At 38.5% G+C, this 27,970-nt stretch overlaps 1 protein-coding gene across 1 annotated transcript; it reads left to right on the forward strand.

The window, feature by feature from the left end:
- Positions 1-876: 876 nt before the first annotated feature.
- On the forward strand, positions 877-27,806 carry LHX8 (LIM homeobox 8). Its single transcript, XM_004369066.1, has 9 exons — positions 877-943; positions 2,655-2,741; positions 3,132-3,293; positions 7,018-7,139; positions 9,195-9,415; positions 9,934-10,037; positions 15,045-15,140; positions 23,091-23,274; positions 27,086-27,806. The coding sequence occupies exons 2-9, from the start codon at positions 2,667-2,669 to the stop codon at positions 27,160-27,162; spliced, it is 1,041 nt and encodes a 346-aa protein (XP_004369123.1). The 5' UTR covers positions 877-943; positions 2,655-2,666; the 3' UTR covers positions 27,163-27,806.
- Positions 27,807-27,970: the final 164 nt, after the last annotated feature.

The raw sequence follows: 27,970 nt of genomic DNA on the forward strand, positions 1-27,970 counted from the left end.
CAGGAGAATGACTAAAACCTTCAAGTCACCCAGACCTCCGCTTTCCCTTCTGCTTGCTGCAGAAAGAAATGTAACCTGAATCTGTGTTTAGTTTTTCTTGGGGGGTGAGAATTAAAAAGCTAAGGCAAATGCAGAGAGTTTTTTTTTTTTTTTTTTTAAAGTCAAAAGTTAACAGGCCATATCCAATTTTTTTCCCCTTAATACTAAACCTGGAGTAAATTGGCTTGTCCTGATAAAGATCTTAACATGTAGAGAAGGCGGGTTTTCCTTAAGGAGGTGAGGCTATTCCTCCAGGAAAAGACTCTCCCCCACACCCCCCTTTCCTCCCTTTATGTAAGGTTCCACCCTCTAGAAAACAAAACTTTTTTTTTCTTCCTTTCCTGGTGGGACAGACCTCAGTGAAGTTTGGGAAGAACAGTCCATCAGAGAGTGGTACGGCTACAGCGGCCTCTTTGGACGAAGACTTCCTTGTAGCATTCTTATCCTCCTTGGTGTCAGCTTTTATGAGCGCATTGGGGCGGGGGAGGGGGAGATCGGCAGACACGGACAGCCTCTGACCCTCTGGAGTTGGTATGTGATAAGCAGCCCTAGCAGTGCCATGTATTGGAAGAGCGATCAGATGTTTGTGTGTAAACTAGAAGAAAAGGACGTGCCGGAGCTGGCAGTTTCCCCTGAGAAGGTGAGCGAGCCGACGCTTGGCCAGACTAGCTGAATCGCAGTTTCTTTTAATCGTGAGCTGTTTGGGCTCCTAAAAGACGTTCAGAAATTACCTGTAAGCGGCCTCATCTTCAGCCCTGGCATTTTTTTTTTTTTATTATTAGTATCACTTAATGGCGTTAGTGAGTAATCATTGCTTCCCCTCCCCACAAGCTCACTTAACCTGAGGCATGGAGACTGTAATGTGGGAGACGAAGCTTCGTGCCTAAGGCGCTCTCGGGTCCTTGTGGGTCGTGCTTTTGTTCTTTTCGCTGTGGTCTTGGCGGCCCAGGAGAACGGGTCGGGTGGACAGGGCGGCTGCCAGGTGGGACCAAATGGAGACACGGCTCCGTGAGCCCCTTCGCCTGCGGACACGTGCGGGCTCAGAGGCACGCTTCCAGTAGCAGGGCGCCCGGTGCTGCCGCGGGATCTCGGCCCACAGGTAGGCTGAGCGAGACGTGGGTATAAGAAGGCCCCGGGATTTCCAGGGCGGGCCAGGAAGGCCATTTATATCTAAAAAACCAAAAGAAGCAAACCCCAGGGCAAGCAACTGGTCACACCGTTCGTCAGAGTGGATGGGGGAAACCGATAAGCTCTCACTTCACTCTGGAGGCGAGACCCATGGGTGTCTCTCGTTTTAAGTTTGGAAATCATCTGTAGCCTGTTTGGGGAGCCTCAGCGGGATCTGCACCGGAACCGCCATCTCTTTGCTCCGACGCCTGCGGAGAAGTCCGACGCCTGCAGGGAACTCCGACGAACGCAGGCTTTTCTGGTTAAATTCTTTGAGGACGTGGCCTTCGCGCAACTGCGCGGGCTCCGGGCAGAGGGTCCGGGAGACCCCCGGGTTCAGACGGCATCTTGCCTGGTGCTACCGAAGGAAGGGGTGGAGGGAGACGAAAAGTCAGAAATGCAGAGGTGTAGGCACTCGAGTTCTGGGGTCTCCCAATCCCTTCCCTCAAGCTAGAGTTTTCGTAAACGAAGGCAGAAAAGGCCCAGAGAGGCTACGTTTTCGTTCAAGAACAAAACTCCAGCAAAGGCTTGGAAACACTTGAGTAACGCGTATGTTGCTTTAGAACATTTTGACCAAGCTTGGGTGAGTTTTTTTAAATGGTACAAATTAAATTCAGCTGGATATTTTCCATTATTCGGCCGCTTTTTACGCTGGTTAAAAATAATCCTTTAGTAGCTCAAATGTTGACTTACTGAGCAATAAGTGGCAATTTACACCTTAAAGAAACGAGTGTAAATCACTCGCGGCTCTAATTGCTGTAAGTTTACGAAAGAGCTACTGGCTCGGTTTAATCTGAAGCATTTTCATTCAAATTGTCATCGGAACAAACACCAGGCTCCTTAAATCCCGCTGTAATTAGCTTTCAAGTATCCTATTAAACCTTTTCACCTTTTAAAAGCCCCCCTTTAAAAAATATATATGTCTTGCTCTTTTAATTGAGGTTATTAAATCAAGTTTCTTCCCCACCCCCTCCTCAGTCCTCTTTTCTTCTCTCCCACTCCTCCTCCCCCCGCATCCTCTTTAGCCGGGTGAGCCCCGCTCCGCCGTGATTGACGTCTAGCAAGCAAACGCTTTGTGCCAAGATGATTGTTATTAACTTGTTACCCCCGGCGGGGGGGAGGGGACCGGTGTGGTTCGGCGTGCCTTGGAGATCGGGAGCCCGGGCAGCGCCCAAGCTTGCCCGGCGAGCCTTCGTTGCTCGGGTGGCCGTCTCCCAGCGAACTCCAGCTGCGCCGCCGCGGCCCGCCAGCCGGCCGCCGAGGGAGGCTGCGCGTCCGTGGCGTCCGAGTCCAGGCGCCTTGACGGCTGCACGCGCGGCCCGGGGCGCAGGGGGCCTTCATTAGCCCGCCTCCTGTGCCGTGAAGCCGAGACTCGAGCTGTGCGTGTCTGCCTGCGCCGAACTCCTGGTCTCTGTTTCTTTCCATTTTCTCCCCCTCCCACCCTGCAGTGCCCGGGGCTCATGTCGGAGGAGTGCGGGCGGACTGCAGCCCTGGCGGCCGGGAGGACTCGGAAGGGCGCCGGGGAAGGGGTACTGGTGAGTGGGGAGGGACCTGGGAGCTGACGAACTGGCCTTGGGGAGGGGATGCTGGACGAAAGGCCGCTGTCCCAGTGCTCCTTCCCCGGCTCGACAGGCCTCACTGGCAACGGGTGGAGGGGAGGGTATGGGGCGGGGCAGGATGGGACGCTGAGCTGGATGGTGGGGTGGGCTGGGCAGGGCCGGGAGGCGCTCCGGGTCCTCGAGGTCAGGGGTCGGTGGCGCCGACGTCTGCGTGGCCAGAGCTTGGACCTGGGGCGGGGGAGAGGGGGCTTAACGAGGGAGGTGGCCTGTGGGAAGAGAGGAGAGGCGGTGGGGGCGCCCCCGTGGGAAGATGGGATGAGAAGGGGTCTAGAGTCTCCTGCGACCGCGCCCCCTGGCCTCCTGCAGGTGAGCCCCGAGGGAGCGGGGGACGAGGACTCGTGCTCTTCCTCGGCCCCGTTGTCCCCGTCGTCTTCGCCCCGGTCCATGGCCTCGGGCTCCGGCTGCCCCCCTAGCAAGTGTGTGTGCAACAGCTGCGGCCTGGAGATCGTGGACAAGTACCTTCTCAAGGTAGGGCGGTGCCGCGGCCGCGAGGCCCAAGGGGTGCAGGGTTACCTACCGTGGGAGCTTGGGGAAAAGTGAAAAGTTTATTTTTCCCCTCTTTTCACTCAAGTTCATGCTCGAACAAATCGTCCCAGTCTAGGACGATTCCATGCGGTGGGGAAGGGTGTGAGTAGAAATCTTAGAATCCCCTATGTCGTTGCCAAGCAGCTTGCGTGTGACCGACACATCGTGGTCTAGAAGTGCTGATTTTCTGGGTGGATGTGCTGGAGTCAGCCACCGACTTGTAGGGAAAAGGAAGTGGGGACAACCTTTATACAATCTGAAACATAGAGGCTTATCTGGGCTCCGGCTTATTACGTTACTAAATCTTTGTTTCGCCAAAGTGACTGTGGTCTCTACAACCCCGTAGCGTCCAAGTTTCTGCTGGCTTATAAAAGTTACAGGTCGGCGTGTTAGGTTAACTAATTTCCCTTTGCGGTATCTCCTTTACAGAACCGTAAAGTGCCTTTCAATGATCTTCTCTGGAGTTTTTTTTTTTTTTTTTTTTTTAAACATACTCTTATGTTTATTTACAGTTACCAGAGGTTTTTCCAAAGTAAAAATTTATAGACTTGCATTTAATTAAAAATTTAGTACCTTTCTGCACTTAAGGTTTAATACAAGATCACCCAGTGCTCCTTTTAATGTCATCGCCATTGCTCGAAAAATAAATGGAAATTGATGGGAAAAAACAAAAAAAAGAAGTTTGGGGATGAAGTACTTCAAGTGGTGGTTTGAAAGTTGACTGTCTTAATTTGTTCTACTTTTCTGTTAGAATATTGTGGGGGAGTTTTGGAGTAGAAATTCTGAGGTCACAGTTCTTGTCATTGCAGTGTTTTAATCCTAGTACGGTTTTTCAACTTCAGTAGCTTTTTAAAACCACTGTTTAAAATAATAGTCTCTCCTACTGAATTAGTAGCAAGCCAGTTCACTTTCTATGTCCCCTGTTCTCCCAGTTTTTCAACAGGATTAATTATGAGTGTGAGTTGCAAACAGCAAGTTAATGAGTTTCTTTAAGTTTCTAACTGAGGGTGTAAAACCAAAACCAAACCCATTGCCAACCAGTCAGTCCTGCCTGACTCATAGTGGCTGTATAGGACAGAGTAGAACTGATCCATAGCGTTTCCAGGGAGCAGCTGGTGAATTCCAGATGCCAGCCTTTTGGTTAGCAGCTGAACTCTTAACCACTGCACCACCAGGGCTCTGAAGGTATAAAGCAGAAATTTTGTCTGTAAAATGGGAATGAATACCGTATAGCTACAACCCAAATAAAGCGCTGAAAGAAGTTTTAATAAAAACATTAAAAATGATTAATGTTGACTGGTGGGTGATTCTTAAAGCTGGCAATTTAACTTGGCTTTCTCTTTAAATCTGCATTCTTAGACGATTTCATTTTCAATGTTTCTAGACCTGAATCTTTTGAATATTTCAAAACCATCTTTTGGATCTTGTTGCTTTCAGTGAGCTCTCTTGATAATTAGCATGATCTTTAAGAATGATTCTCAATGGATTATAAAGGTTTTTAGTACCTTATAGCAGAAAAGATAAAGGTTATGTCCCAAGTGATTCTTAACACACTGTGAAATTGATACAATTATTTATAATGTTCATCTTAATTTTATAAAATATCTAAGATATATAAAGCCTTCCTTTGTAACAGGACTGGAATGTTCTCATTGAGCTCTTCTACATACAATTTTATTTTACCATTTATTGTGCATATTAGTATGTTAGCTCTAACTGAAGTTTAACATGATTGTATTTCTAGATTTCATAGACTTTTTTTTTTTTTTTTGCATTTTGAGTATTCTTCCAGGTAAGTTTGGATTCAACTTGAGTCACTGGTAAAAAATAATTGTTTGACCTAGTGTAGATATTGTGTGTGCGAGTCTGTTTATATAGATATCATGTCTTAAGATAAAATGGAGTTAGAACGGAAAAAGATGAGTTAGATGTAATCATGCCCCATCTAATACTTCAGTGCCCTGTTGTTCTGGTGTTTATTTCTGGCTTGGTCCTGTTCATAGGTTTAGGCTTATACAAAGTTAATACCAGTTATCAGGGGAGGATTATATCCTCCAGAATTTTCACTTTTCGCCTTACTTTCCTCCCTGGCAAAGAAATGGAAGACAAAGGAACATCTTTTTGTAAAGTATACTTTGAGAAAAGATGCCAAACCAGACATTAGGTCTGACTTTAGCAGAGAGTTAGAGGGAGGCCATGGCTGTGCCCTGAAGCATGAATCTACCCTTGCTGAAAACAAACAAACAAATATGGATAAGATCAAAATACAGAGAGGCACTAAAGAGTGGAAACCTAAAAAGTCTGTAATTATAAATGTTATCACAATTGGGTTGTTTTAGGAAAAAATAGAACAAAAATAGATTTCTATTTCCAGGACAAGAATGTCACATTGTCAATATTTTTCTATTCTAGTTTTCTCAGATTTTAAAAATTATTTCTTTGCTAGTTTCTATAGTGAGCATGTAATTCTTTGAGAGCAAGACCAAAACTTAAAAACTTTAAAAATTTTACTAATAAGTGATACACTCATGAATACTTACATAATTTTAATTAGACAATGGAATTTTTTTCTTTCAGCTTCTGTAACTATATTTCATATCGCAGAAAAACGTGAGCAGTACTAAACAAAATCATTGAACAGATTTTTATTATGAAATAGTATTGCAAAAGCCATATTTTGCAATAACTTACTTTCCTATTTTAGGCGTTTGATCCATTTGTAGGGTGTAACTAGTGTTTTTGCACCGTTGATGTTGTTTCATGAAACTTAATCGAATGCAAACCTAGTTCTCTGTCCATTCAACAAAAGCAAACTTTAGGAGCCTGTGTTGTAGTCCAGTTCAGTCTAAGACACGTCTTCATTCTTCAAGCAAGGCTAAAGTTGTACTTATAGTACAGAGGTAACAATTTAAAGTGAGGGTAATTATGATTTGTTCCCTGAATTGTTCCTATTTAGAAAGTATAAATCACTGTTTTATCAAACACCGTTTAATGGTCGAATACCTTTTTAGAATCATTTATAATCAGGTTAATTTTTTCTCCAGTAATCAGATCAAGTTAAACGATACTCCTCTGAAGATTCACTATTTCTGTACAGCTATTTAATGTTAGAAGGGACTAGGGCTTCTGTCCTGTCCATATTTAAATCTACCTTAGCAATTTTTGTTAGGGAAATGGTTGTGTGACCTCCTTATAAAGGTAAGAATTCCTTTTACAAAGGCCTCCCCCCCACCCCACCTGCCTTTTTCTCTCTCTCTGTTTAACCACAGTTTAATAGCTGTTTGGCCAAGAAGTAGGTTGAGAAGGTGTGTGGCTTGCCTTCCTTAGCTACCCGGTTTCATGGTGCAGAGAGTTTAGTGTAAGAAAAACCTGTATTTAGGATACACATTTTTCCTATGTTCATAGAGGTTCATATTAGAAGAGAATACTCTAAATTCCTCAAAGGAATTTTAAAAAAAAAATTGAAGTGTGGAATATGCTAGTGTAATTATGTATATATCTAGATGTATATTTATGTAAATCATCTTTGAGATGAAAATGTTCAGAGCACATATTAAAATATTAAGGGCTCAGCTTTTTAAATTGCCTAAAGACCAAAACCAATGCATGCTATCCTCAGGTGTGGTATGAGAATGGCTTCTTGCTCCACCCCCTCTTCCCTTCCCAGGTGAATGACCTGTGCTGGCATGTCCGGTGTCTCTCCTGCAGTGTCTGCAGAACCTCCTTGGGAAGGCACACCAGCTGTTATATTAAAGACAAAGACATTTTCTGCAAACTTGATTATTTCAGGTACTCTATGAAACTGCTTATTCATAAAATAGGCCCTCCAAGTAATTCATCCCAAAGAGATGCAGAGAAAATTTTGTAAGTAGGCTTTCTTTTTCAGTTTTATTTATTGAAGTCCAGTTTTTCCTATATAGTGAATTTTTAAAATGAGAATACGTTCATGTTTTTTGAGGTATAATTTTAAGACAAAATAAGAATGTTATCTCCTTTAGGAATTCAGTACACTAAAACTAATTTAAAATAATACTTTGGGAATGAAAATTTTAGGTACTAAAATAAGGAAACCTTTTTTTGCTGTGCCCAGGTACAAAGTATGAAATGCAAGATGACTTATTGTGATAAAGTCTCTTGTTTGGGGGGAGGTGGTAAGACAAAATCATCGAGGGGGCAAAATACCAAGATTTCGTTAAGCTTTTACTAGTTTATGATGTTGAATGTTCCCTAGTTATACATCTATAAAATGCCAGCAGTTTGGAGACTGTGATAAATTATATTAATCAAAAGAACCAGTATCATAAATATACCAAGCCTAATTATTCTTCCTAAAAATCTTTTCTTTTGTCTGTTCTTTGATCTTTGTTTTGTGAGGTTATATTTGGATACGATTTTAAGTGTAACATACTCTCTGTGCCATCTCTTTATAATTGTTTAATTGTGATGTTTCATCTAGGATTTAGTTCTTCATGGACAGCTGTCCAGAAATTGAAATCATTCTTAACCATGACTTTTTAAAATTATTTTTTCTTTATTTGCACTTCCAAATAAACAAAAAACATTAATTGTGAAATAGGTAAATTAATAATACATAATGAAGTTTGTAAAACTAAGTTGTTTTATACTCCATTTCAAAAAGTGATTTCAGAGTTATTGAATTGAATAAAATTGCTAAGTAATTTAAAGCATTGCATTAAACCCAGAGTCCATTATTTTATAAAGACACAGAATTTTGTAACTACCAAAAACAGATTTCTAATCAATTTGCTTTCCATTTCTTCAACAATAATAGCAATTTGCCTCCTTTTTCACTTAAGATGTACTAATCTTAATTTTTATGGTCATTTAAAGCCGTTTGAAAGATTTAGTTTTAAAAGATTTATTGAAAGTCTAGTTCTTCAGGCATTTTAATGCTTGCTTCATATTTTTATATTCTGAAACTTATTGTTAGGATTCAGTTTTTCAGAGTAACTTTAAAAAAAAAATGAACCTTAAACATGTGTTAATGAACAGAGAACAGACACATGTACTAATCTCAGTTGATCGGGGTATGTCAGGCCACGTCTGCAACTGTGGTAGGAGAACTGACTCTAGTCACTAAGACTGGGAGGAAAAAAATAATTACAACTAGCTTTGACATTTTGTTAGGATTAACCTGCATTTTATATGTCTGAAAGTTTTAGATAAACATTTTTCTCGCTGTGGAAGGCAATGCAATAGCTTTTTCAACCAAAGGGAATATTTCTGAGTTTTCCCAATGCAATAGCTTTTTCAACCAAAGGGAATATTTCTGAGTTTTCCTTCCTGAGGCATCAGGGTGAAGAACTTCTGTTCTATTCATTGTTTGATATTGTCAGTTTTGAATGTTTATACACACACACACACACACACACACAGTGTTTTCTAATAATCTCAACTTGGTTTTAAGAAGTTGTTATTGTAAAATTCATCTTCAGTTGGTATATTTTTGCAATTACAGGTTTTCAACCTGGAGTGTATGTATGGTTTGTATCTTGAATCGCCATGTAAACTTATAAATACACTATTTGTTAAAACGAGAGATTGAGACTCATATTCCATTTGTTTTAAAAGAAAAAAATCCAGTCTTCCCTTAGGGTAACAATAAAGTTTTGTTTTTATAAAATAGTTTTGAATTGTGATGCAGCCATGTCTTAATTGCTTACCATATTGACTTTTAGAGGAATTGAATTCTGTTTCATTTTCAACAGATTTAAATATGTAGGTTAATCCAATGAGTAACACAATGTGTTAGTTTAATCTTGGACTGAGGAATATCCTGCCAAGCGTTACAGTCTTTGCCTCCTGTCCTTCTATTTACTGTAGAAGGTATGGAACTCGCTGCTCTCGATGTGGGAGGCACATCCATTCTACTGACTGGGTCCGGAGGGCCAAGGGAAATGTCTATCACCTGGCATGCTTTGCCTGCTTCTCCTGCAAAAGGCAACTTTCCACGGGAGAGGAGTTTGCTTTGGTGGAAGAGAAAGTTCTCTGCAGAGTTCATTATGACTGCATGCTGGATAATTTAAAAAGAGAAGTGGAAAATGGTAAATATATATTTAAAATACTTTTAAGTCTTTTGTGAATACAGGGATTAAATATTTTTCCTAAGGTTAGCTTAAATATATTATGTTTTGTGGTGTGTAATTGTGGTAAAACTCATTAAGTACTCCACTGTTAGTGATAATCCCCATCTGTTTACTTACATGGAAAGCTGTGCTGTGTCTGTTAGCCTTGTGCCATATTCTCAGGCAGCAGCCTTGAATTTAGGGTCCTGCTTTTCTTTATGTAACCAGTTGTTTCCCTGTATTTGCTTTCCTAAGGATGGGGCTTTAAATGTATACTTCTAGCTTTTTTCACTTTTGACTAAATATACAAGCCTATAAATGGAATATTGTTTCCGCGGAATATTTGTAGTTTGTTTTAGAACTTACAGGGTTTTGCAACCCAGAAGATATATACAGTTTCACACCAAGCTGAGAGATGCAAGAATCCTATTATCATATGCTTGGTGGACTATTTTGAGTTACCAACAGGTATTTTGTGTTTTTTTTTTTAAATGCAGGTAATGGGATTAGTGTGGAAGGTGCCCTCCTCACAGAGCAAGATGTAAATCATCCAAAGCCAGCAAAAAGAGCTCGGACCAGCTTTACAGCAGATCAGCTCCAGGTAGACGTGACAATGAATTTATGATTTGGAAGCCCTTCCTGACCCAAAAAACCCCAACAATCTCCATGCTACTACCTAAAAACATATTTATGTTTTGTAAAAGGTTAGACTGTGCTTTCGTGAATGTATGAAAACATACTTATTACCCTAAAATGTTTGCCAGTATTTCCAGAGTCATGATATAAACTAGTCTTTCAAGCTTTGTTTCTTTGGGGTCTGTTAGTATCAACATTAAAGTGGAAACAAAATGTTGAGCTGTCTTGACTTCCCCAATAAAATCAGTTTAACCCAAGCATTTACTACATATAATTGCAATAGAAGACAGTGTTTTGAGACTCCTAACAGAAAAGACTTACTGTACGTGAGTCTATGGGACACTGATGTGTTGGTGTTTTAAACAAACCGCAATCAGCCTTTTAATAGACAAGATTGTATGTTTTCTGAGTAGGAAATAATTGAATATACCTCAGCATAAACAGGAACCTGCTGGTTGACTCCAATCAAGTAGACTCTTCTTGTTTTTAAAGGGGTAGAGGGAGCAATTTTATAAGTTGATGTTAAAGGTTGATTATAGCCCCTGAAAAAGGAGGGATTATTTTCAGTATAAAACCCATTAATCCTGTTGCCGTCTACCCTAAATATAACTATGGTTGTCATAAGTTTGATTTATACAAATAGTCAAGAAAGTAGTTAAGTAATTACTCCTTGCTTTATCTTTATGTCTGCACATATAATGATTCTTTTTGGTGTTTTTTCAGATAACGAAATCACATTTTCTAAAAGATTAATGTGGCTAGGGTATTTGTTTTATGTTACAGTAAAGTAACATTTACTGAGCATCTACCATGTACCAGGCACTGCTGGGTGCTTTATACATAGTATCCATTTTAGCTCAGAACATTTATGCAATGTTAACAAATAATTTTTTGAAAAACCACATGTAGTATTCAGAGACCTGATAGTATTTAAGATGAATACAATAAAGGTATTTCAAGAGAGAATTTTTACTTTGAGAATGATTAGGAATGAAACATTGACGTGACACAAATATTCCAATGGAACTTATTGGCGTTGGAAGGCAATCTAGCATTAAATCTAGATCCATTGGAGAAAATTTCCAAATAGATGATTGGTTTAGATTTCTTAATTTAGGCATAAAATACATGGTCAATAAGTAGCAAGTGAAAGACGAGGCATATTAAAGAAATATCTCTGTTTGAACTTGGCTTTTGAGGATGCCTCATTGGGTTCTAATGAAGATCACATAAAGTGCTAAGTTAGAAGATATGAGTGCATGTGGGAGACTAGGCAAAATATCCAGTAGCTAAAAGGTGTCTGAGTTAAAATATCCCTAATATAAATATATTTTTATAATGGGTTATTTCTACGGAGGTCTAGCTATAATTAGTGTTGATAACTTTAAAAATTTATTATTAAAAAATATGAATTTCTGAAACCACTTTAGGTACATATATGAACTTCATAGAGATATAATTATATATGCTAGTTAAATAAGAAGAAACAATAATTGTTGAGGTGTTTGTGTGGTAAGTCTTATGCCAGGCGTTTTATCAACATTATCTCCTTTAACTCTTGCAACAATTTCTTGAGGTAGGTAGACGTATCCAAGAGGTATGGGAACTCACTTCTCAGGGTAGGACACCAAGGGAATGAACAAGAAGAGATTTGGACCCTTCTTCCCAAATCTTTTCATTTCATGGTCTTTTCATTTTATATGGTCCCCCACCCCAGGAGACCATGTGCGGAAATGAACCTTAACAAAACTCCACTTAATGGCAACAGCAGCTAAAACAACAAGCAAGATCCTGAATCTTGTAGATAGCATTGTAATTTTAAACTGCAAACATGCATAAAATATTTAAGCCATGGAGTATTGTGTGAAAATGTGATCTGAATCATAAGTTTTTAAAATTGTTTATCAGAATTATAGATTTTAAAAAAAAGACGTGATACGCTTTCAAAGCATGCTTTCATTTATTCGATGTTTATTGGCATCTATCTTATGCCAGGGAAGACTGAAACAAATGAGATAACAGTCCTCAAGGAGTTCTTTATAATTTAGGAATCTGGGATAGCTGTAGAGTTTTTAAAAACTTGAATAATTTATTTTTTGCCAGATCTTCTAGTCAGGCACTGTACCCTTATTGTCAGATCGTCTTACCTGAAAACTGAATGTATTCAAGTAGTACTTGAATTTAGCAAAATAATAAAATACTATAGGTGAGCAATGAGTGAGTCAAGACTATTCATGAAGTATCTGCATGGGAAAGAGTTAAAATGGGAGGAATAAATAAAATAATTTCCCAAAATTCTTCTTTACAAACTTATGAGAAGAAAAAATACTCACAGGATGTGGTGGAAAAATATTTTGAATACTGTCCTGTTTGCAGAAGCGATATTTAAGAAGTTCCTGCGAATATTGTGGTTTCCTTATTGTAGTTGGGAGGTACTTGCTCAGTGATTGCTATGTTAAGCATGCCAAGATTAGCAGCTGATTTAATCTACTTTCCCAGCTAGTTGGTCAGCTACTACCATGCAGACTGCTTACGATTCAGGTAGACCTTCTGGCCTTACAAAGCAGAGGTTATTCACTGACCACATTAGAAGAGCTGAGTAAAGGAATGGGGTGGATTTCAGCAGCATTAGTAGCTGGAGAATAGTGAAATTAAGTAGAAATTAAACAGTTTTCTCTGAGACCAAAACCTAGCACTATTAAAAGACAAGCGATCACATATTACTTTTATTTCATTATATCCAAATTCAAAACTGTCAGTGTTGGTTTAAGTTTTGCTTTACACTTTAAGAAAAGTTGCTTTACTGTGATTTGGTTACATTATTAAACTTACGAATTTGAAATGCATATGTGAAAAGCATGCTGTTTTTGTTTTTATAAATTATCAATAATGACCTTACAATCAAATCCCTAAATACATGTTTAGCTTTTTTCTTTGGAAAAAAAAATTAAAGACGTAATTTGTTCATTCTTTTGCTTTCTGGAATGTTACATGCTCAACTACGTATAAATACAACTCTGTTAACACATGAAGATATTAAAGTAACACGTTTGGAGTAGACAAGGAAGAATGAAGTGAACTGAGAAAGATTATAAACTTCAAGCTGATTCTGTTCGTTTTTAAAGCAAAAATCCATACAATACTGTTTAAGCGTGTAGACACGATGCAGCTGGATAGGATGCCAGGAATACCTTAATCTAGGAGTCTCTAATTAGAGATAATTTAGTTGAAAAAATATATAATTTGTAAACCTAATAAGGTTTCCCAGGGCAACGCTGATTGTCTTCTCCACACTGTCTTTAGATTTCCCTCATTCTCAAGGTTATTCTGTCACAAAGTACACACTATGACAGGAAGGGAGAGTTAACTTCTAGGGATATACAGATTAAGATGTTCCCTTAAACATCGAATAATTCACATTCTGCTGTGTAGAGCTAGACTTTCAAAGTACTGTATTTCACTACCGTATGACAAGTGCAGGCAGAAGATAGGATTATGGGGAACACAGTGAAGAGTACAATTAATTTTGCCTGGTGGAAAGGGTAGGGTGTAGAGGCCAGTGGTGATAAGGTCTTTAGGTAGGTTGGTTACTCCCTTCCCATGGCGCAGACAAGCAAAGTCATGTTGGATGCCGGACTCCCCTCCCCTCATTCTTTATAAAACAGTCTTTACATTTTATAATACTTCCCTGATTGATCAACTTTCAAGAAGTAAAATTCAAGTATCCCTCTTGATTCCCATAATGATTCTCTTTCTGAGTAAGTCCAAAGTGCTTGATTTGTGCTTTTATTATGGTATCTCCCCCACCCCACCCCCACCACCCTGCCAGTTCTTCCCTTCCTGCATTTCCCTTTTTGCCTTGTATTATGGGTGGTTATTGGCAAGTTTGCATTTTTCTCCTAGGAAATTGAGACTGGGACAGTTGTGTTTTCCCATGAATCTCATAGCACTTAGTGTGGTATTTCAATCCAAAGGATCACATCAGAATCACCTGGGAGCTTTTTCAGTTATAAATGCTTGGGCACTGGGAAATTCTTAGTGGGCTGATGGGTGTCTCTTTTTAAGAACCCAGATATTTCTTTGCGTACAGCAGATGCTCAAAACAATCAGAGTCATTACAATAAAGTGAACCCCATCTGTTGGGTTGTGTACTATTTGCAGACCAATAAAGATTGTATTCCCAAAACCCACTGCCATCGAATCAGTTCCAACTCATAGTGACCCCATAGCGTTTCCAAGGCTGTAAATCTCTATGAAAGCAGACTGCTACGTCTTTCTCCAGCAGAGCTGCTGGTGGTTTCAAACCACTGACCTTTCGGTTAGCAGTTGATCACTTTAACCATTGTACCACCAGGGCTCCTTTAAGGTTATATTAGGGGCTTTGATAGTGTTAGGGAAACCCTGGTGGTGTAGTGGTTAAAAGCTACAGCTGCTAACCAAAAGGTCATCAGTTTGAATCCAGTAGGCACTCCTTGGAAACCCTATGGGGCAGTTCTACTCTTTTTTTTTTTTTTTTTTTGATAGTATTATATGGGGAACATAGTGGAGAGTACAGTTATTCTCTACACAACTGAAGGCTCCATAGTTCTGTGGAGGTTAGAGATAAGTGTGATATGATTTTTGTATTTTAGTAAGCATTCTAATGCGGCGGTTTTTAACAAAAGACAAAAATAGACTTAAGCTATTGATCTATTTGTGGGTTTATAAGAAGGAAAAGGTGAAGGTGTTTTTAACACCATAGTTGAAACAAGCTTTTATGTAGAAATGTATTTTTTAAAGAACTAAGCATCAGTAACTTGTGTGTAAATGTACAAGGTATGCATTATTTATCATTTACACAAACTTCTCCATGTGATTTTCAAGTAAAAAAATACAAGTATCTCATTTTGTTGTATGTGTCTTCTTGCGTCTTCAGAATGCTGAAGACAGCTGCTTATTTTCAGCCATTTACTACCTACATTTTTTGAAACAGGTTATGCAAGCACAGTTTGCTCAGGACAACAACCCCGATGCACAGACCCTCCAGAAACTGGCAGAAAGAACAGGCTTGAGCAGACGTGTGATACAGGTGATTATTTTAAAGGTTAACCAACAGAGCTACTACAAGTTCTAATTCTAGGTCTTTATTGAGTGCATTGCTTTTCTTTGTGAAGAAATATTAAACATTAGCTTTCCATTTTAGGTTTTTTTACAGTCTAAATCAATTTTTAAAAACCTTATGACAAGCCTGCTTAGACTAGGCTGTCATGACTCTGCCAAATGACTCTCTGCACATGTTACTTCACTGTAGTGAGCAACCCCAAGATCCTCAGGCTAAAAAAGACGACTGTATTTCCAAACGAGATCTGGTTCTGAGCCGGTGCGATTTCTACTTTTCTATGATTGAGTTAGCGTGTGTGTGTACATGTAGGGGGTTTTAATGGTGATCACAAAAGATCCAGGTAGAGGGAGTAGTGTGAAGAAAGCTAGAGAAGGTTGAATTAGAACAGATTTATTGGAACGTAGGATTTATGTTTGGAAATGATAGGAGATAAAATGGTCAGAGCTTAATGTGGAAAGGCCTATGAATGCAGAATTCAGTCTTGAGCAAGGGAAAGCCACGATAAGTGATTTTAGAAGAAAAGTTGAGAGACCATACATAGGAAGAACTAGAGATGGGAGAGGCTAGATAGAGGTAGACAGAAAAATTAGGCTCCCAGGCAAGTAGTAATCTTTAAAAAGAGCCTTAGGGGTGGGGTAGTGGTCCTGGAATTAATTCAAGAAGCATTTTTTTTATTGACTCTACCCTAATGGCAGGTGCTGGATGCTAGAGCAAAAAAGAAAAAAAAGGGGCGGGTGGAGGCAACTTGGAAACTAAAATTGGGAAGCAGAGTCAGAGATGACTCTCTGGGAACGGTGCCATTAAGAGGAATACTAAAGTCAAAATGGAAAAGCTGGTTTAGTAGTTGGTGAGGGAGATGAATTTTCTTTTGGTTATGCTAATTATGTAGCGACAGTGGCAGTTGGGCATGTAAACAGGTATTTGAAAGGATGAACAGGACTCAGGCAAAGAGGGCTAAAACTGTGAAATTGGATGCGATCCTTTACCAAGAGATCATAGACAGCAAAACATAAGGAATAAATTCTAGAGAGAGAGCAGGGTAAAAGATACTGTTGGAATGGACATAGTAACAGCCAGAACCAAAGAATGAGTCTGGTGCAGAAGCATCACGCTCCGGAGGGGTGCGGGTTGGTTTCAAAAAGGAGATGGCCAGCTGGGTCAAGATGTTAGAGATCAGGAAAATGGAAAGTAATTTTTAAGCGATACTCAAGGTTCAAAAAAGTTTAAGGAATAAAAGCAAGTAGTCCTAACCAGCAAGATAAAATCCAGTGGAGGGAAAAAGGTAAAGCCCTACATTGCGTATATAATGTTTTAGTTCTTAAGTTGGGTGGTAGGTACCAGTACAGTTGCTATAGAGGTGACTCCAACTCATAGAGACACCCCATATGCGTCAGAGTGCTTCACAGGGTTTTCAGTAGCTGATTTTTTTGGAAGTTAATCACCAGGCTTTTCTTCCAAGGTGCTTCTGGGTGGACTCAAACTTCCAACCTTTTAGTTAGCAGCTGAGCCTGTTAGTCATTTATACCACCCAGGGACTCTGGGCAGTGGATAAACAGGTGTTTATTTTCATTAAGCCTGACATAGTTACCAAATCATCTGTACAAAGTAACAGATGATAAAGACCCTATTGTACTGTATCTCCTATAAAGACCTAGGGTACTAGAGGTTTTGTTTGACTGCAACATGAGGAGCCTCTCTGATGAGGTGAGTCCCATCACTCAGCACCTCAGATGGGCAAGGTATTGTGTTTATTTCAGAGTGCCAGATTTTAAAAAGAGGCTGACAAGAAACCACTCTGAAAAGGCTGAAAAGCCTTTAAAGAAAGGCTACCAAGATTCTGAAAGATCTAGAAATTGTGTGCTAATATTAAAGGCACCAGAGATATTTATCTAGAGAAAAGAAGGTTAGGCGATGGTAAGGGAAGGGCTGGTATACAGAGTTGTTCTTAGGTGCTGTTGGTTCGATTCTGACCCATAGCGACTCCACGTGACAAGTAGAACTGCTCCACAGGGTTTTTTTGGCTGTAGTCTTTACGGAAGCAGATCTCCAGGAATTTCTGCCATGAAGTTGGTAGGTGGGTTTGAACTGCCAGCTGTTAGGTTAGCAGCCGTGCACTTAACTGCACCATCAGGGCTTCTACGTATAGAGAGTTGGGTACCTTTTAGATACGTGAAAGACTGTCTTGCAAGAGCAGAATTAAGACTGGAAAAGAATGTAGAGAAAGGCAGATTTCACTAAGGATGGAGAATTTTCTCAGCACAAAAGGCTACAAAAATGGCATGGGCTACATTGGAGGTAGTGAGTTTCCTGTGCCTGTAAGTGAATCTTCCTCTACCTGAAGCTGTAAATATTCCTGTGTTGAGGTACTTTAGATGCAATGGTCTGATAGTTCCTTCTTTTAAGACTGTGCATTCAGTGAAGATAACTGCTGCAGGTAGGTCAAATTCATGGCTTTTATGTTGTAGATTATTTTGAAGTTCCTGAATTGTTCCTGTATGATTGGAAGCAAAGGAGAATGGAAGGCCTTCTGAGGGCTTTTCTTATTATTGGAAGGTGTACCGACCTATTGTATCTGTCATGTAATTTCTAGGTATTTAATAATGCATTGCCATTGAGTCGATTCTGACTCGTAGGGATCCTATAGGACAGGGTAGAATTGCCTCATAGGGTTTCCAAGGCTGTAAATCTTTACGGAAGCAGATTGTCACATCTTTCTCCCGAGGAGCGGCTAGTAGGTTTGAACTGCCAACTTTTCAGTTAGCAAGTGAGCGCTTAACCACTGTACCACCAGGGCTTATCTCTAGGTATTTAGTTCACCAGTACTTTGAGGAGGATCCCTGGTGGTGTAGTGGTTAAGCACTTGGATGCTAACCAAAAGTTCAGAAGTTCGAATCCACCAGCCGCTCCTTGGAAACCCTACGGGATAGTTCTACTCTGTCCTGTAGGGTCTCTATGAGTCGGCATCGACTTGACAGCAATGGGTTTTAATGGGTACTTGGAAGAAGTTAACTTGATTCTGGGGGCAGTGGTGGTTCAGTGGTACAATTCTCACCTTCCATGCAGTAGAGTCAGCTTCAGTTCCCAGCTAGTGCACCTCATGCACAGCTACCACTTGTCTGTCACTGAAGGTTTGTGTGTTGCTGTGATGCTGAGCAGGTTTCAGCAGAACTTCCAGACTAAGACAGACCAGGAAGAAAGGCCTGATGACCTACTTCCAAAAATCAGCCACTGAAAATTCCGCGGATCACAAAGGTCTGATCCGCAACTGATGATGGGAATAGTGTAGGACCGGGCAGCATTTTGTTAAGCTGCGTTGTGCTCCTTAACTGGATGGCAGCTAGCAACAACTTGATTTCAAGCGCTAACAGTAGGAGAATGTATTTTTGAATGCTGGTTTTTAATATGTGAGAATTGAATGTTAAATTATTTTTGATAAGATGGCAAAAGAAGGAGCATTGGCATCAAATATACATATAGTTTATATGCATATACCTGTTCCGGTCCAGTCAATTCAGACTCATAGTGACCCTGTAGGACGGAGTAGAGCTGCCCCACAGGGTTTCAAAGGAGTGGTTAATGGATCCAAACTGCCAAGCTTTTGGTTAGTAGCTGAGCTCTTTACCACGGTGCCACCAGGGCTCAGGCTCCTGTATACATATGCAGCATATATGTATATAATTTAGATGTATAATCTTTCACAGTATTTTTGAAGAATTAGTTACTGTGATCTCAAAATAGTAATCATAACCTCTCTGTCACAGACTCTTTCCGAGTGTCTGGCACAACACTTTAGAAAAGTTTAAGAAAAGAGCTTTGATTACTAGGCCTTGATTCTAGTATGTAAACTAAATTACCCAAATATTAGGGGGAAACAATGGTCTGATACATGGAGACAGTCTCACTTTTACTAGCTAATACATCTAGTTAGTGAGACTGCGTACCTCAGCAGATCATCAATGTACTGAAATCAAAGAATAAAAGATGGGCGATTTTACTTTTCTTTAACACTCTGTATCTCGATACAATTACTGTTCACATACCCTTTCACATATATGACTTATTACTTGTGTATCTTACAGAAATAGAATAAAGGTATTGCTGTTTATTTCATTATACTGGGAATACCCTTTCATATTCGATCTACATCATTTTTATGGTTGTATACATCTAGCATAGCAGTTTAGTTTGTTTCCAGTTTTTCACTATTACAAACAATACTGCAGTGAGCAACATTGTGTGTGTATGTGTGTGTTCATGTATGGAACCCTGGTGGTGCAATGGTTAAGTGCTTGGCTGCTAACCAGAAGTCAGCGGTTAGAAATCACCAGTGCCTCCGCAGGAGAAAAGACCTAGTGATTTGCTCCTGTAAAGAATACCTACTCTGTCCCGTAGGTCGCTAACAGTTGGAATCGACAACACAGAACAACAGTATATATATGTGTGTGTGTATACATATGTATGTATACACAAACATATATGTTGCACACTTGTTGAATTCTTTCCTTAGGATAAATTCCTAAAAGTGAGATTGTTGAGTCAAAAGGTAAAACAGTTTTTAGAACTTTTAACTGATAGTATAAAAATTGCCCTCCAGAAAGTTCGTATGAATTTATTCTGCCAGTAGCTGCATACAAGAGTTCCTTTTTCCCCAACCTACACAAATCCTGAATACTGTCATTCTTTTACATCTTTCTCAGTTTATTCTTTTATTTGTTGACAGACGTTTAAGCAGTTTACACCTTTTGGCTATTGTGAATAGTGGTGCAGTAAGCATTGGTGTACAAGTATCTGTTTGCATTTTGTAATTTTTATAATTGTATGTCTTTATCCCATTTTTCTGTTGTGTTATTTCTTTCCATCTCACTGATTTTATTATGGATGTTTAATCGTATCATGTTAAGTTTTCATGGTTATCAATTTCATTTTTTTTTCCATATAGAACTCTTATACTTTTTGTTTTCAAATTTCTCAATATTTTCTTCAATAGTTTTGGCCTTTGTTGTGCTTCTCCATCTAGAAACTATACCAGTGTTTCCTTAAATATTTATGGTTCTAATTATTTTCACCAAAACTTTAATTTATGTGCAATTGATTTTTGGTTACACGTGAGGTGTAAGAATTTGTTTTTTCTCCCTGATGATTAGCAAGTTTTCCCTAAATCATGTAGTAAGTCATGATTTCCCAACAATTTAAAATTCCATCTTTTTCATACACTAAATTCTTATATCCAGTTCTTTGTCTGGACTTGCTAAGAGATTCATTTTATAAATTATTCTTTCTTTTGGCAGAATATCTGCATGGTCCGTTTTCAACATATGTAGTTTATGATTTAGAATTTAAAATTTTCAAAGTTGTTCAAAGGAAATTTTAACTCTTGTTGGAGATTTCCAAAATAGAAGGAGGAAATTTTAGGTCAGTGAGAAAAGGGAAATGGACATGTATTAGCATTTCGAAGCTGGGTAGCACTCAACGTAAAAAGTTTTTTTTTTTTTTTCCCGTCTGACGTCTGGAATCCTTAGTATTTTTTGCTGTCAGGTTACATGATGCTGTGTTTGCAAACCTCAGTCTGTGTGATTACTTATAAATGACCTTTCCAAAGAGCTATTTAATTAGTATTAAGGTAGTTATTCTGCTGTTTATGTACACTATATTTATTTGTGTATATACCATCTTTATTTTTATTTCCAAATCTGTCATTCTTTTTTATTTTAATAGAAAGATGAGGTTTTTTGTTGTTTTTTTTTTTAAAAAACAGGTAGGTTCCAATCAGTATATAATTTATTGGAGACAAAAAGGTACTTTGAAGAAACTCTGGGAACTGTAGTGTGGTGTGTATTAGGTTATATGTAGTTCTGTGGCCCTGTAGTTTGAGTCTTCTGGGCACTGTCAGGGGAAAGGGCAGACGGCTGCAGTTCCCCCTTACAGACAAGAGGATGTGTGAGTATGTCAGCTTGGCTGGGTGGTTCTGGTGACAGCAGTGGCGCCTATTGTTCACAGAGTCTGTGGGCACAAGTGTGGCAGAGACTTTGGGTAGTGGCTGCTGTATAGGTATCTGAGAGTCTTAACTCCCCAGAGGGTGGGGGAGAAGGCTGTGACTGCCACTCCTTTTCCTTGATAATTTGCTTAAGTCTTGCCCCTGAAGCACTCTTTGGTTGCCACCTTTCAGCCACCTGCTCAGGATTACATACCCCTTTTAAATCGTGAGTGGTCACTATTTTTATTCCTTTAATTTTAATGCTGTGAGTTTGTTTTGCCAGCATTCTATTTTTGAGCCTGGGGTGCAGGGTGTGTTTCTGAAAGAAGGTCAGTTTTTTTCTTCTGAATTCTTTTCTTGCATCCTTCTGTTCCACTTTAATCAGCCCTCTGTTCCCTTGTGCAGAAACCCCGGTGGCGTAGTGGTTTAGTGCTTCGGCTACTAACCAAAAGGTCGGTGGTTTGAATCCACCAGGTGCTCCTTGGAAACTCTAGGGGAAAATTCTGGGACAGTTCTGCTCTGTCCTATAGGGTCACTATGAGTTGGAATTGACTCGCAATGAGTTTATTCCCTTGTGCCATCAAGTAAGTACCTACTGGCCTAGGACAGTCTTATGCCTCTGACCTTTACTTGGCCTTCTCCCCTGAGTGCAAAATGTGCCTGTCCTAACTCCTTCAAAGTTTTTATCCCTCCACTTCTCTTTCTTCTCATGACAAGTTGTTTGGAGTGATAGCAAATAAATGATACAGTGATATTTTAATACAGAAACACTGTACAGTCAGTGTTTATTGTTGTTAGTTGCAGTCGAGTCGATTTTGTGTGTGCAGAGTAGAGCTGCTCCATAGGGTTTTCAAGGCTGTAATCTTTTGGAAGCAGATCACCAGGCCTGTCTTCCGAGGCACCTCTAGATGGGTTTGTACTACCAACTTTTTGGCTAGTAGTCAAGTGCTTAACCGTTTGCACCTCCCAGTGACTCCAGAGGTTTATCTGATAGCAGGGAATTCAAACACAGGCAGATTAGTTATTGGAAGCATTGTGGTCAGGCTAGCCTTCCCCTGACCTGGATGTAAATTTGCTTCCTTTATTTCTGTGATAGAGTAGACAGCTGGTTGGTTAGCTCTTTACATTTTGTGAACTATTTCACCAGTGAATGTGTTTGGATTTTATTCTACTTTAGCATTACTGTTTTTTTTTTTTTTTTTTCTTATTACAGTCCTGACCTTAACATGCATCTTAGGGAATAGCCTGTGTATTCACTAAGAGAAATTGAGCTCAGCAGGTTAAAAATGTGACTGGAATAACTGAATCAAGAGGTTTGTAGAAAGCTTTACGTTCTCAGTGGGGGTGTCATTTGAACAAGGAATTAAAATAAGTCCAGCAGGTGTCTAAGAATACATTTAGTAGATTTTTTTTAAGTTCTGATTAAAAGGGTTTTTCTATTTTTCTTTTTGTCCCAAATGCCAGTAGTAAAACCTGGAATTCTCAAGCCTTTTTTTTTTTTTTTTTTTTTTTGAAGCTGGTTTTTAATGTGTTGTTGTTATGTACCATCAAGTTGGCTCCAACTCGTAGTGACCCTATAGGACAGAGTAGAACTGCCCCATAGGGTTTCCAGGGAGTAGCTGATGGATTTGAACTGCCTACCTTTTGGTTAACAGCCCAGCTCTTAACCATTGCACCACCAAGGCCCTGGTTTTTAGTATAGACTCAGCTTTTAAGTAAATCACCAGAGTTATTATTTGAACAAAGAAGATGATCATTGTCATTTGGGCCAAGTTTTTTCTTTTTTTATTTTTCTGTCTACAGAACTCTTAAAAAGCTTAGTTAGATTTATACTGTGCTTATGCTGTGGAGTAATTGAGGTTGCATGTCATTTTTAAACCGAGTTGGTAATGTGCTCAGTAGCTGATATGTGACATAGCTGCATTGCTTTTCTCCCCCCTCAGGTATGGTTTCAGAATTGTAGAGCACGCCACAAGAAACACGTCAGTCCTAATCACTCATCTTCTGCCCCAGTCACTGCAGTCCCACCCTCCAGGCTGTCTCCACCTATGTTAGATGAAATGGGTTATTCTGCCTACGTGCCCCAAGACGGGACAATGCTAACTGCGCTGCATAGTTATATGGATGGTAGGTATCCCAACATTTAACAGCTGTCCCCCAAGCAACCAATAACTGATGACTTCTAATATTAGATTATTAATAGGATTTACATTTCAAAATATTACCTCAGTAGTAGCTGAAAAATATTGTGGGAGGGTGCAATAGGGAACTACCTAAACATTCTTATTTCCGTGACTACATTTTAAGAGGGAAGTTAAACACCCCATTTACAGCTAAAATACAGTGGTGACTCTTATTGCTTGATTTGTACTTTATTTTTTGCTTTTTACCTGATAAATATTTAAATAATTTTCTTATGATCAGAGACAGTAGCACTTCACACTCAGATTTTTAGATTGGGGTTTACTGAGTTTTGTTAAACTTTTTTATTGAAGCAAAACATACATACAGAAAAGTGCACACATAAGTAAGTATAGAGCTTGGTATATAGTGAACAAACCCATGTAAATACTACTCCGATGAAGAAGTAAAACATAATTAACACACAAGAAGCCTCTTTTATGCCCTTTATCCCTCGTGTCATCAAGTAACTACCTACCAGCCCTGGACAAAAGGTGCTCCACATACTTGCCACCACTTGGTATGGTCTGACTTTTTAATTTTAGCCAATTTGACAGGTGTGTAGTGATCATTAGTCATTATCCTCTTCCTCCAATAACATTACCCTCACTTCTAAAACCATATTTTAGTTTGCCTGTTTTTAGCTTTATATGGATTGAGCCATACAGAATATATTCTTGTATATTTAACTTCTTTCAATTTCAATTTCTATTCTTCAAGATTCATCTGTATTGTTGCAAGATCAGTAGTTTGTTTTCATTGTATAAAATTCCACTGTAGCAGTATACCACAATTTATCCATCTTATGTTTGATAGACATTTGCATTATTTCCATTTTTGGCTCTTATGAATATGCTACTATGAACATTATTGTACATGCCTTTTGGTGCACATTAATTCACACTTCTGTTTGGTATGTACCTAGAAATAGAACATAGGTCATATGATGCACATAGCTCAAATTTAGTATATACTGCCAAACAAGTTTTCCATAGTGATTGAACCAGTTTACACTTTGCCCAGAAGAATACTTGCCAACACTTGATATGGTCTAACTTCTTAATTGTAGCCAATTTGATAGATGTGTAATGGTATCTTATTTTTTTGTTTTTTTCCTAATGACTGATGAGATGTTGAGCGTTTTTTCATTATGCATTTGTACATCCTTTCTTACGAAGAGCCTATTAATGTCTGTTGTTTGCTGGTCTGTTGGCGTATTTGGAGTTTTTTTTTCCTTCCTTATTTTAGTTCTTGATATATTCGGTATTTAAGTAAACGTTTTGCTGGTTATATATGATATCTTTTAGAAATTTTGTTTTACCTTTGACATTTAGATTTAAAATCCTTTTGGAATTGAATTTTGTATGTAGTGTAAGATAGGGAGTGAGGTTTTTCTGATGCATTGATGGAAATACCAATTTCCAAGCTTCTCTGTAGTGCCACAGTTGTCATAAATCAAGAGTCCATATATTATATGTGTCAATTTCTATACCCTCTATTCTGTTCTGTTGGTGTATTTATTTATCCTTGTGCTAGTACCCAACCATTTTAATTACACTAGATCTGTAATTCTTGATGTCCAGTGGTACAGTCTACCTACTTTCCTCTTATTCCAGATTGTATTGCCTAATCTTGGCTATTTGCATTTACGTAAGTGTTAACCAGCTTACTAACTTCCACCAAAAAAAAAAAAAAAAGAAAGATAAACTATTGAGATTTTTATGCAGTCTATTACGTTAAATCTATAGATCAGTTTGTAGGGAACTGTCATCTTAATATTGCCTTCCACACCATGCACATAGTTTATCTTTCCATTTTATTTAGGTCATCTTCAAATTCTCTTTTATGTTTTAAAGTTTTTTGTATAGTGATCTTGTACATCTTTTGTTAGGTTTATTCTAAGTATTTGTTTTGATGCAGTTGTATATAGTATTTTCTTTGGATGGAGACATCTAGGTTGGCAGTTACTTTCAGTATTTCATTGTGATTATACTGTCTCTGGCTTCCATTGTTTTTGATATTTTGCATATGGATAGCTAACTGACCTGACATCATTAGTGTTGGTCTTTTTCTTGCTCCTTTGAAAGTAAATGTCTTTTTCCCCCTAGCTTTTTCTCTCTCTATTCAGTTTTTAGAACTCTTGTTATAATGTACTTATACATGCTTCTTGAATATGTACTTTGATATCTTTTATTATGGAAAAGTCTCAGCTTTTGTCTCTTGAAATATTGTTTGTCTCCTTGCCTTCCCAGACTCCAATTACATATATGTTAGATTTTGTTACCATTTCCCACATATCTCAAACTCTTTCTCACATTTTCCAGCCTTATGACCTTCCATAATTCATCCAGGTACTTTCTTTTGACCTATCTACTAGTTCACTAATTCTTGCTACATGTAATCTGCTGTTAAACTCATCCACTGAGTTCTTAAGTTTAGTTATTGCATTTTTCAATTTTAGAATTTCCATTGTATTATTTTGTGTAGTTCCCAGTCCTGTATTTAAATTATCTGTTTTGTCATTTTTTCCCTTAACTAAATTATTCTTCTATTAATTATAGTTTTACTAAAATTCATGTCTGATAACTCCAATATGTGGATCTCTTGTGGGTCTGATCTATTCATTTTTTCTTCTTTGTTTTCAGTCAAATCATGTCTTTTTCTTTGCCTGGTAATTTTTCTTTTTTTGTATTGCTGATGTTGGGTATGAAGAACTGTAGAAATAATTTGAAGCTTTGGATGATATCTTCCACCAGAGAGGATTTAGTTTTTATCTGGCAGGAATTTAGGCTAGGGGAAGATCAGCTTAATCCAATCAGGCATCAGTCCTCTTGAGGACTGGTATATTTCTCATTCACTACTCCTTGGATTTAGCCCTTTGGGATCCCAAATGAAAGCCTGGGGTGTTTTACCAGGGCTTCTCTTTTTCATTGTGTTCTGATCTGTGATTTTTTTCCCCATCACCCAGCAAGGTCTAACTCCTGAAAGCTCTGCTAAACTTCTCAGTCTCTCAGGCATTCCTTTTTCTTTTGAAACTGGCACTCACTTTGTGGCGGAAGAGTAGTCTCATTTTCTTTCCCTCTTTTGGTACTTAACTTTGCAAGTTCTCACTACTTTTTGATGACTTCAAGTAGATTAAAAAAAAAATTTGTCCAGTTTTTTTTAGTTCTTCTGAAATGAGGGTTGGTTTAAAGAGACATAGCCTTAATGAAAGTGGAAACTTATCTTAAGTTTTGGTTACATAAATCAGAGCCTGTACCGTTGTCACCATTTATTTACACTAGTATTAAAATTGTGTGTTCACGTGGAAGGCTGTAGTGCTGTCTGAGTCAAGTGTGTTTTAATAGTGTGTTGAGGGAGGAGGCAGTTAAGCATTAATGAATGGGAATTTGAAGGCTTATCCTATACATACACCTTCATGTTAAAGCTGAGAACATCTCTACAGACAAAGCTCATGTGTCTTTTGCTGCAGGGTGAAGTGCAGTGAATGGGGTATGGATGGAGGACATTAAAGTGGTAAAATTTGTGGTCCCCAATAAAGATTTGGGGTAAAACCATTCCTAGATTCTTATTTAATCCTGTTTTCACTATTCTGAATAAGTTAATGCTCTGCTGAGGTCAGTGGAGTGAGTATCGCATGGTGCCCTCAGCTATAATGAGTAATGAAAACACATTGCCTTGGTTTGTTTTTGTTTGTTTTAAATTCTGTTTTATTCACCCTCCAAAGCTGATCCACAAATTTCTTTCTATTTTATAGCTCATTCACCAACAACTCTTGGACTCCAGCCCTTGTTACCCCATTCAGTGACACAACTGCCAATAAGTCATACCTAATTCCTTTATTCAGGGATAGAAATGATTAAGGATATAAACTTGTCATTTATTATGTATAAAATATCATTGAAAAGTTATTGATGTTAATTTTCTATTTAACACCCAAAGCATTTCCAACATCATTTTACTACCCAGGTATGTATCTGTAGTTGGCCTGCAAGACACTTTTATTGATTCTTCATTTTTTTCGTAAAATTTATGTTTACAAGAAAAAAAAAAAACAAATTTTTTTTTGTATTGTCTGGAAATAGTTCACTCTAGTGTGTATCTGTTAATTTATTTGTCATCAAAAGAGCACTTTGCCTAAAAGAAAGGACTGACAAGTGTGCAAAATGTTTACAATCCTTTGTGGAAATTGTAGTTTATCATTAGTTTGTATCTGTAAGTTATTGTTATAAAATATTACCTGTATTTTTTGTTATATACGACTTTATACTTTGAAGCTTGTATCTGTGAATTTGCAACTGAAATTTATTTTGCCAATGTTTTCTGAATGAACTGAATAAAGCTTCTGTTGTAGCATGCCATGCAAACACATTTCTTGTGTTTGTGGTTGATATGTTATGGTTGTAAATAACACTGTAGTTTAATAAGCCCAACATTCTAAGTTTATTAAATATTTTCCACTCTTGTGAAAATTTCAACCAGTTTGTCCTTTTTGGGATTTTCAGCAGTAAGTTAGTCTCTTTATAAATAACAGCTCTTAATAAAAAAAAAAAAGTCATTTTGTTTTTGAACTGTGTTGTGAGTACTACATTTTAATAGGAAACTTATTTGTAGATGATTGCATTTCCTCTGTAAAAGAACA

This window comes from Trichechus manatus, unplaced genomic scaffold (genome assembly GCF_000243295.1).
Source record: "Trichechus manatus latirostris isolate Lorelei unplaced genomic scaffold, TriManLat1.0 scaffold00003, whole genome shotgun sequence".
Lineage (NCBI taxonomy): Eukaryota > Metazoa > Chordata > Mammalia > Sirenia > Trichechidae > Trichechus > Trichechus manatus.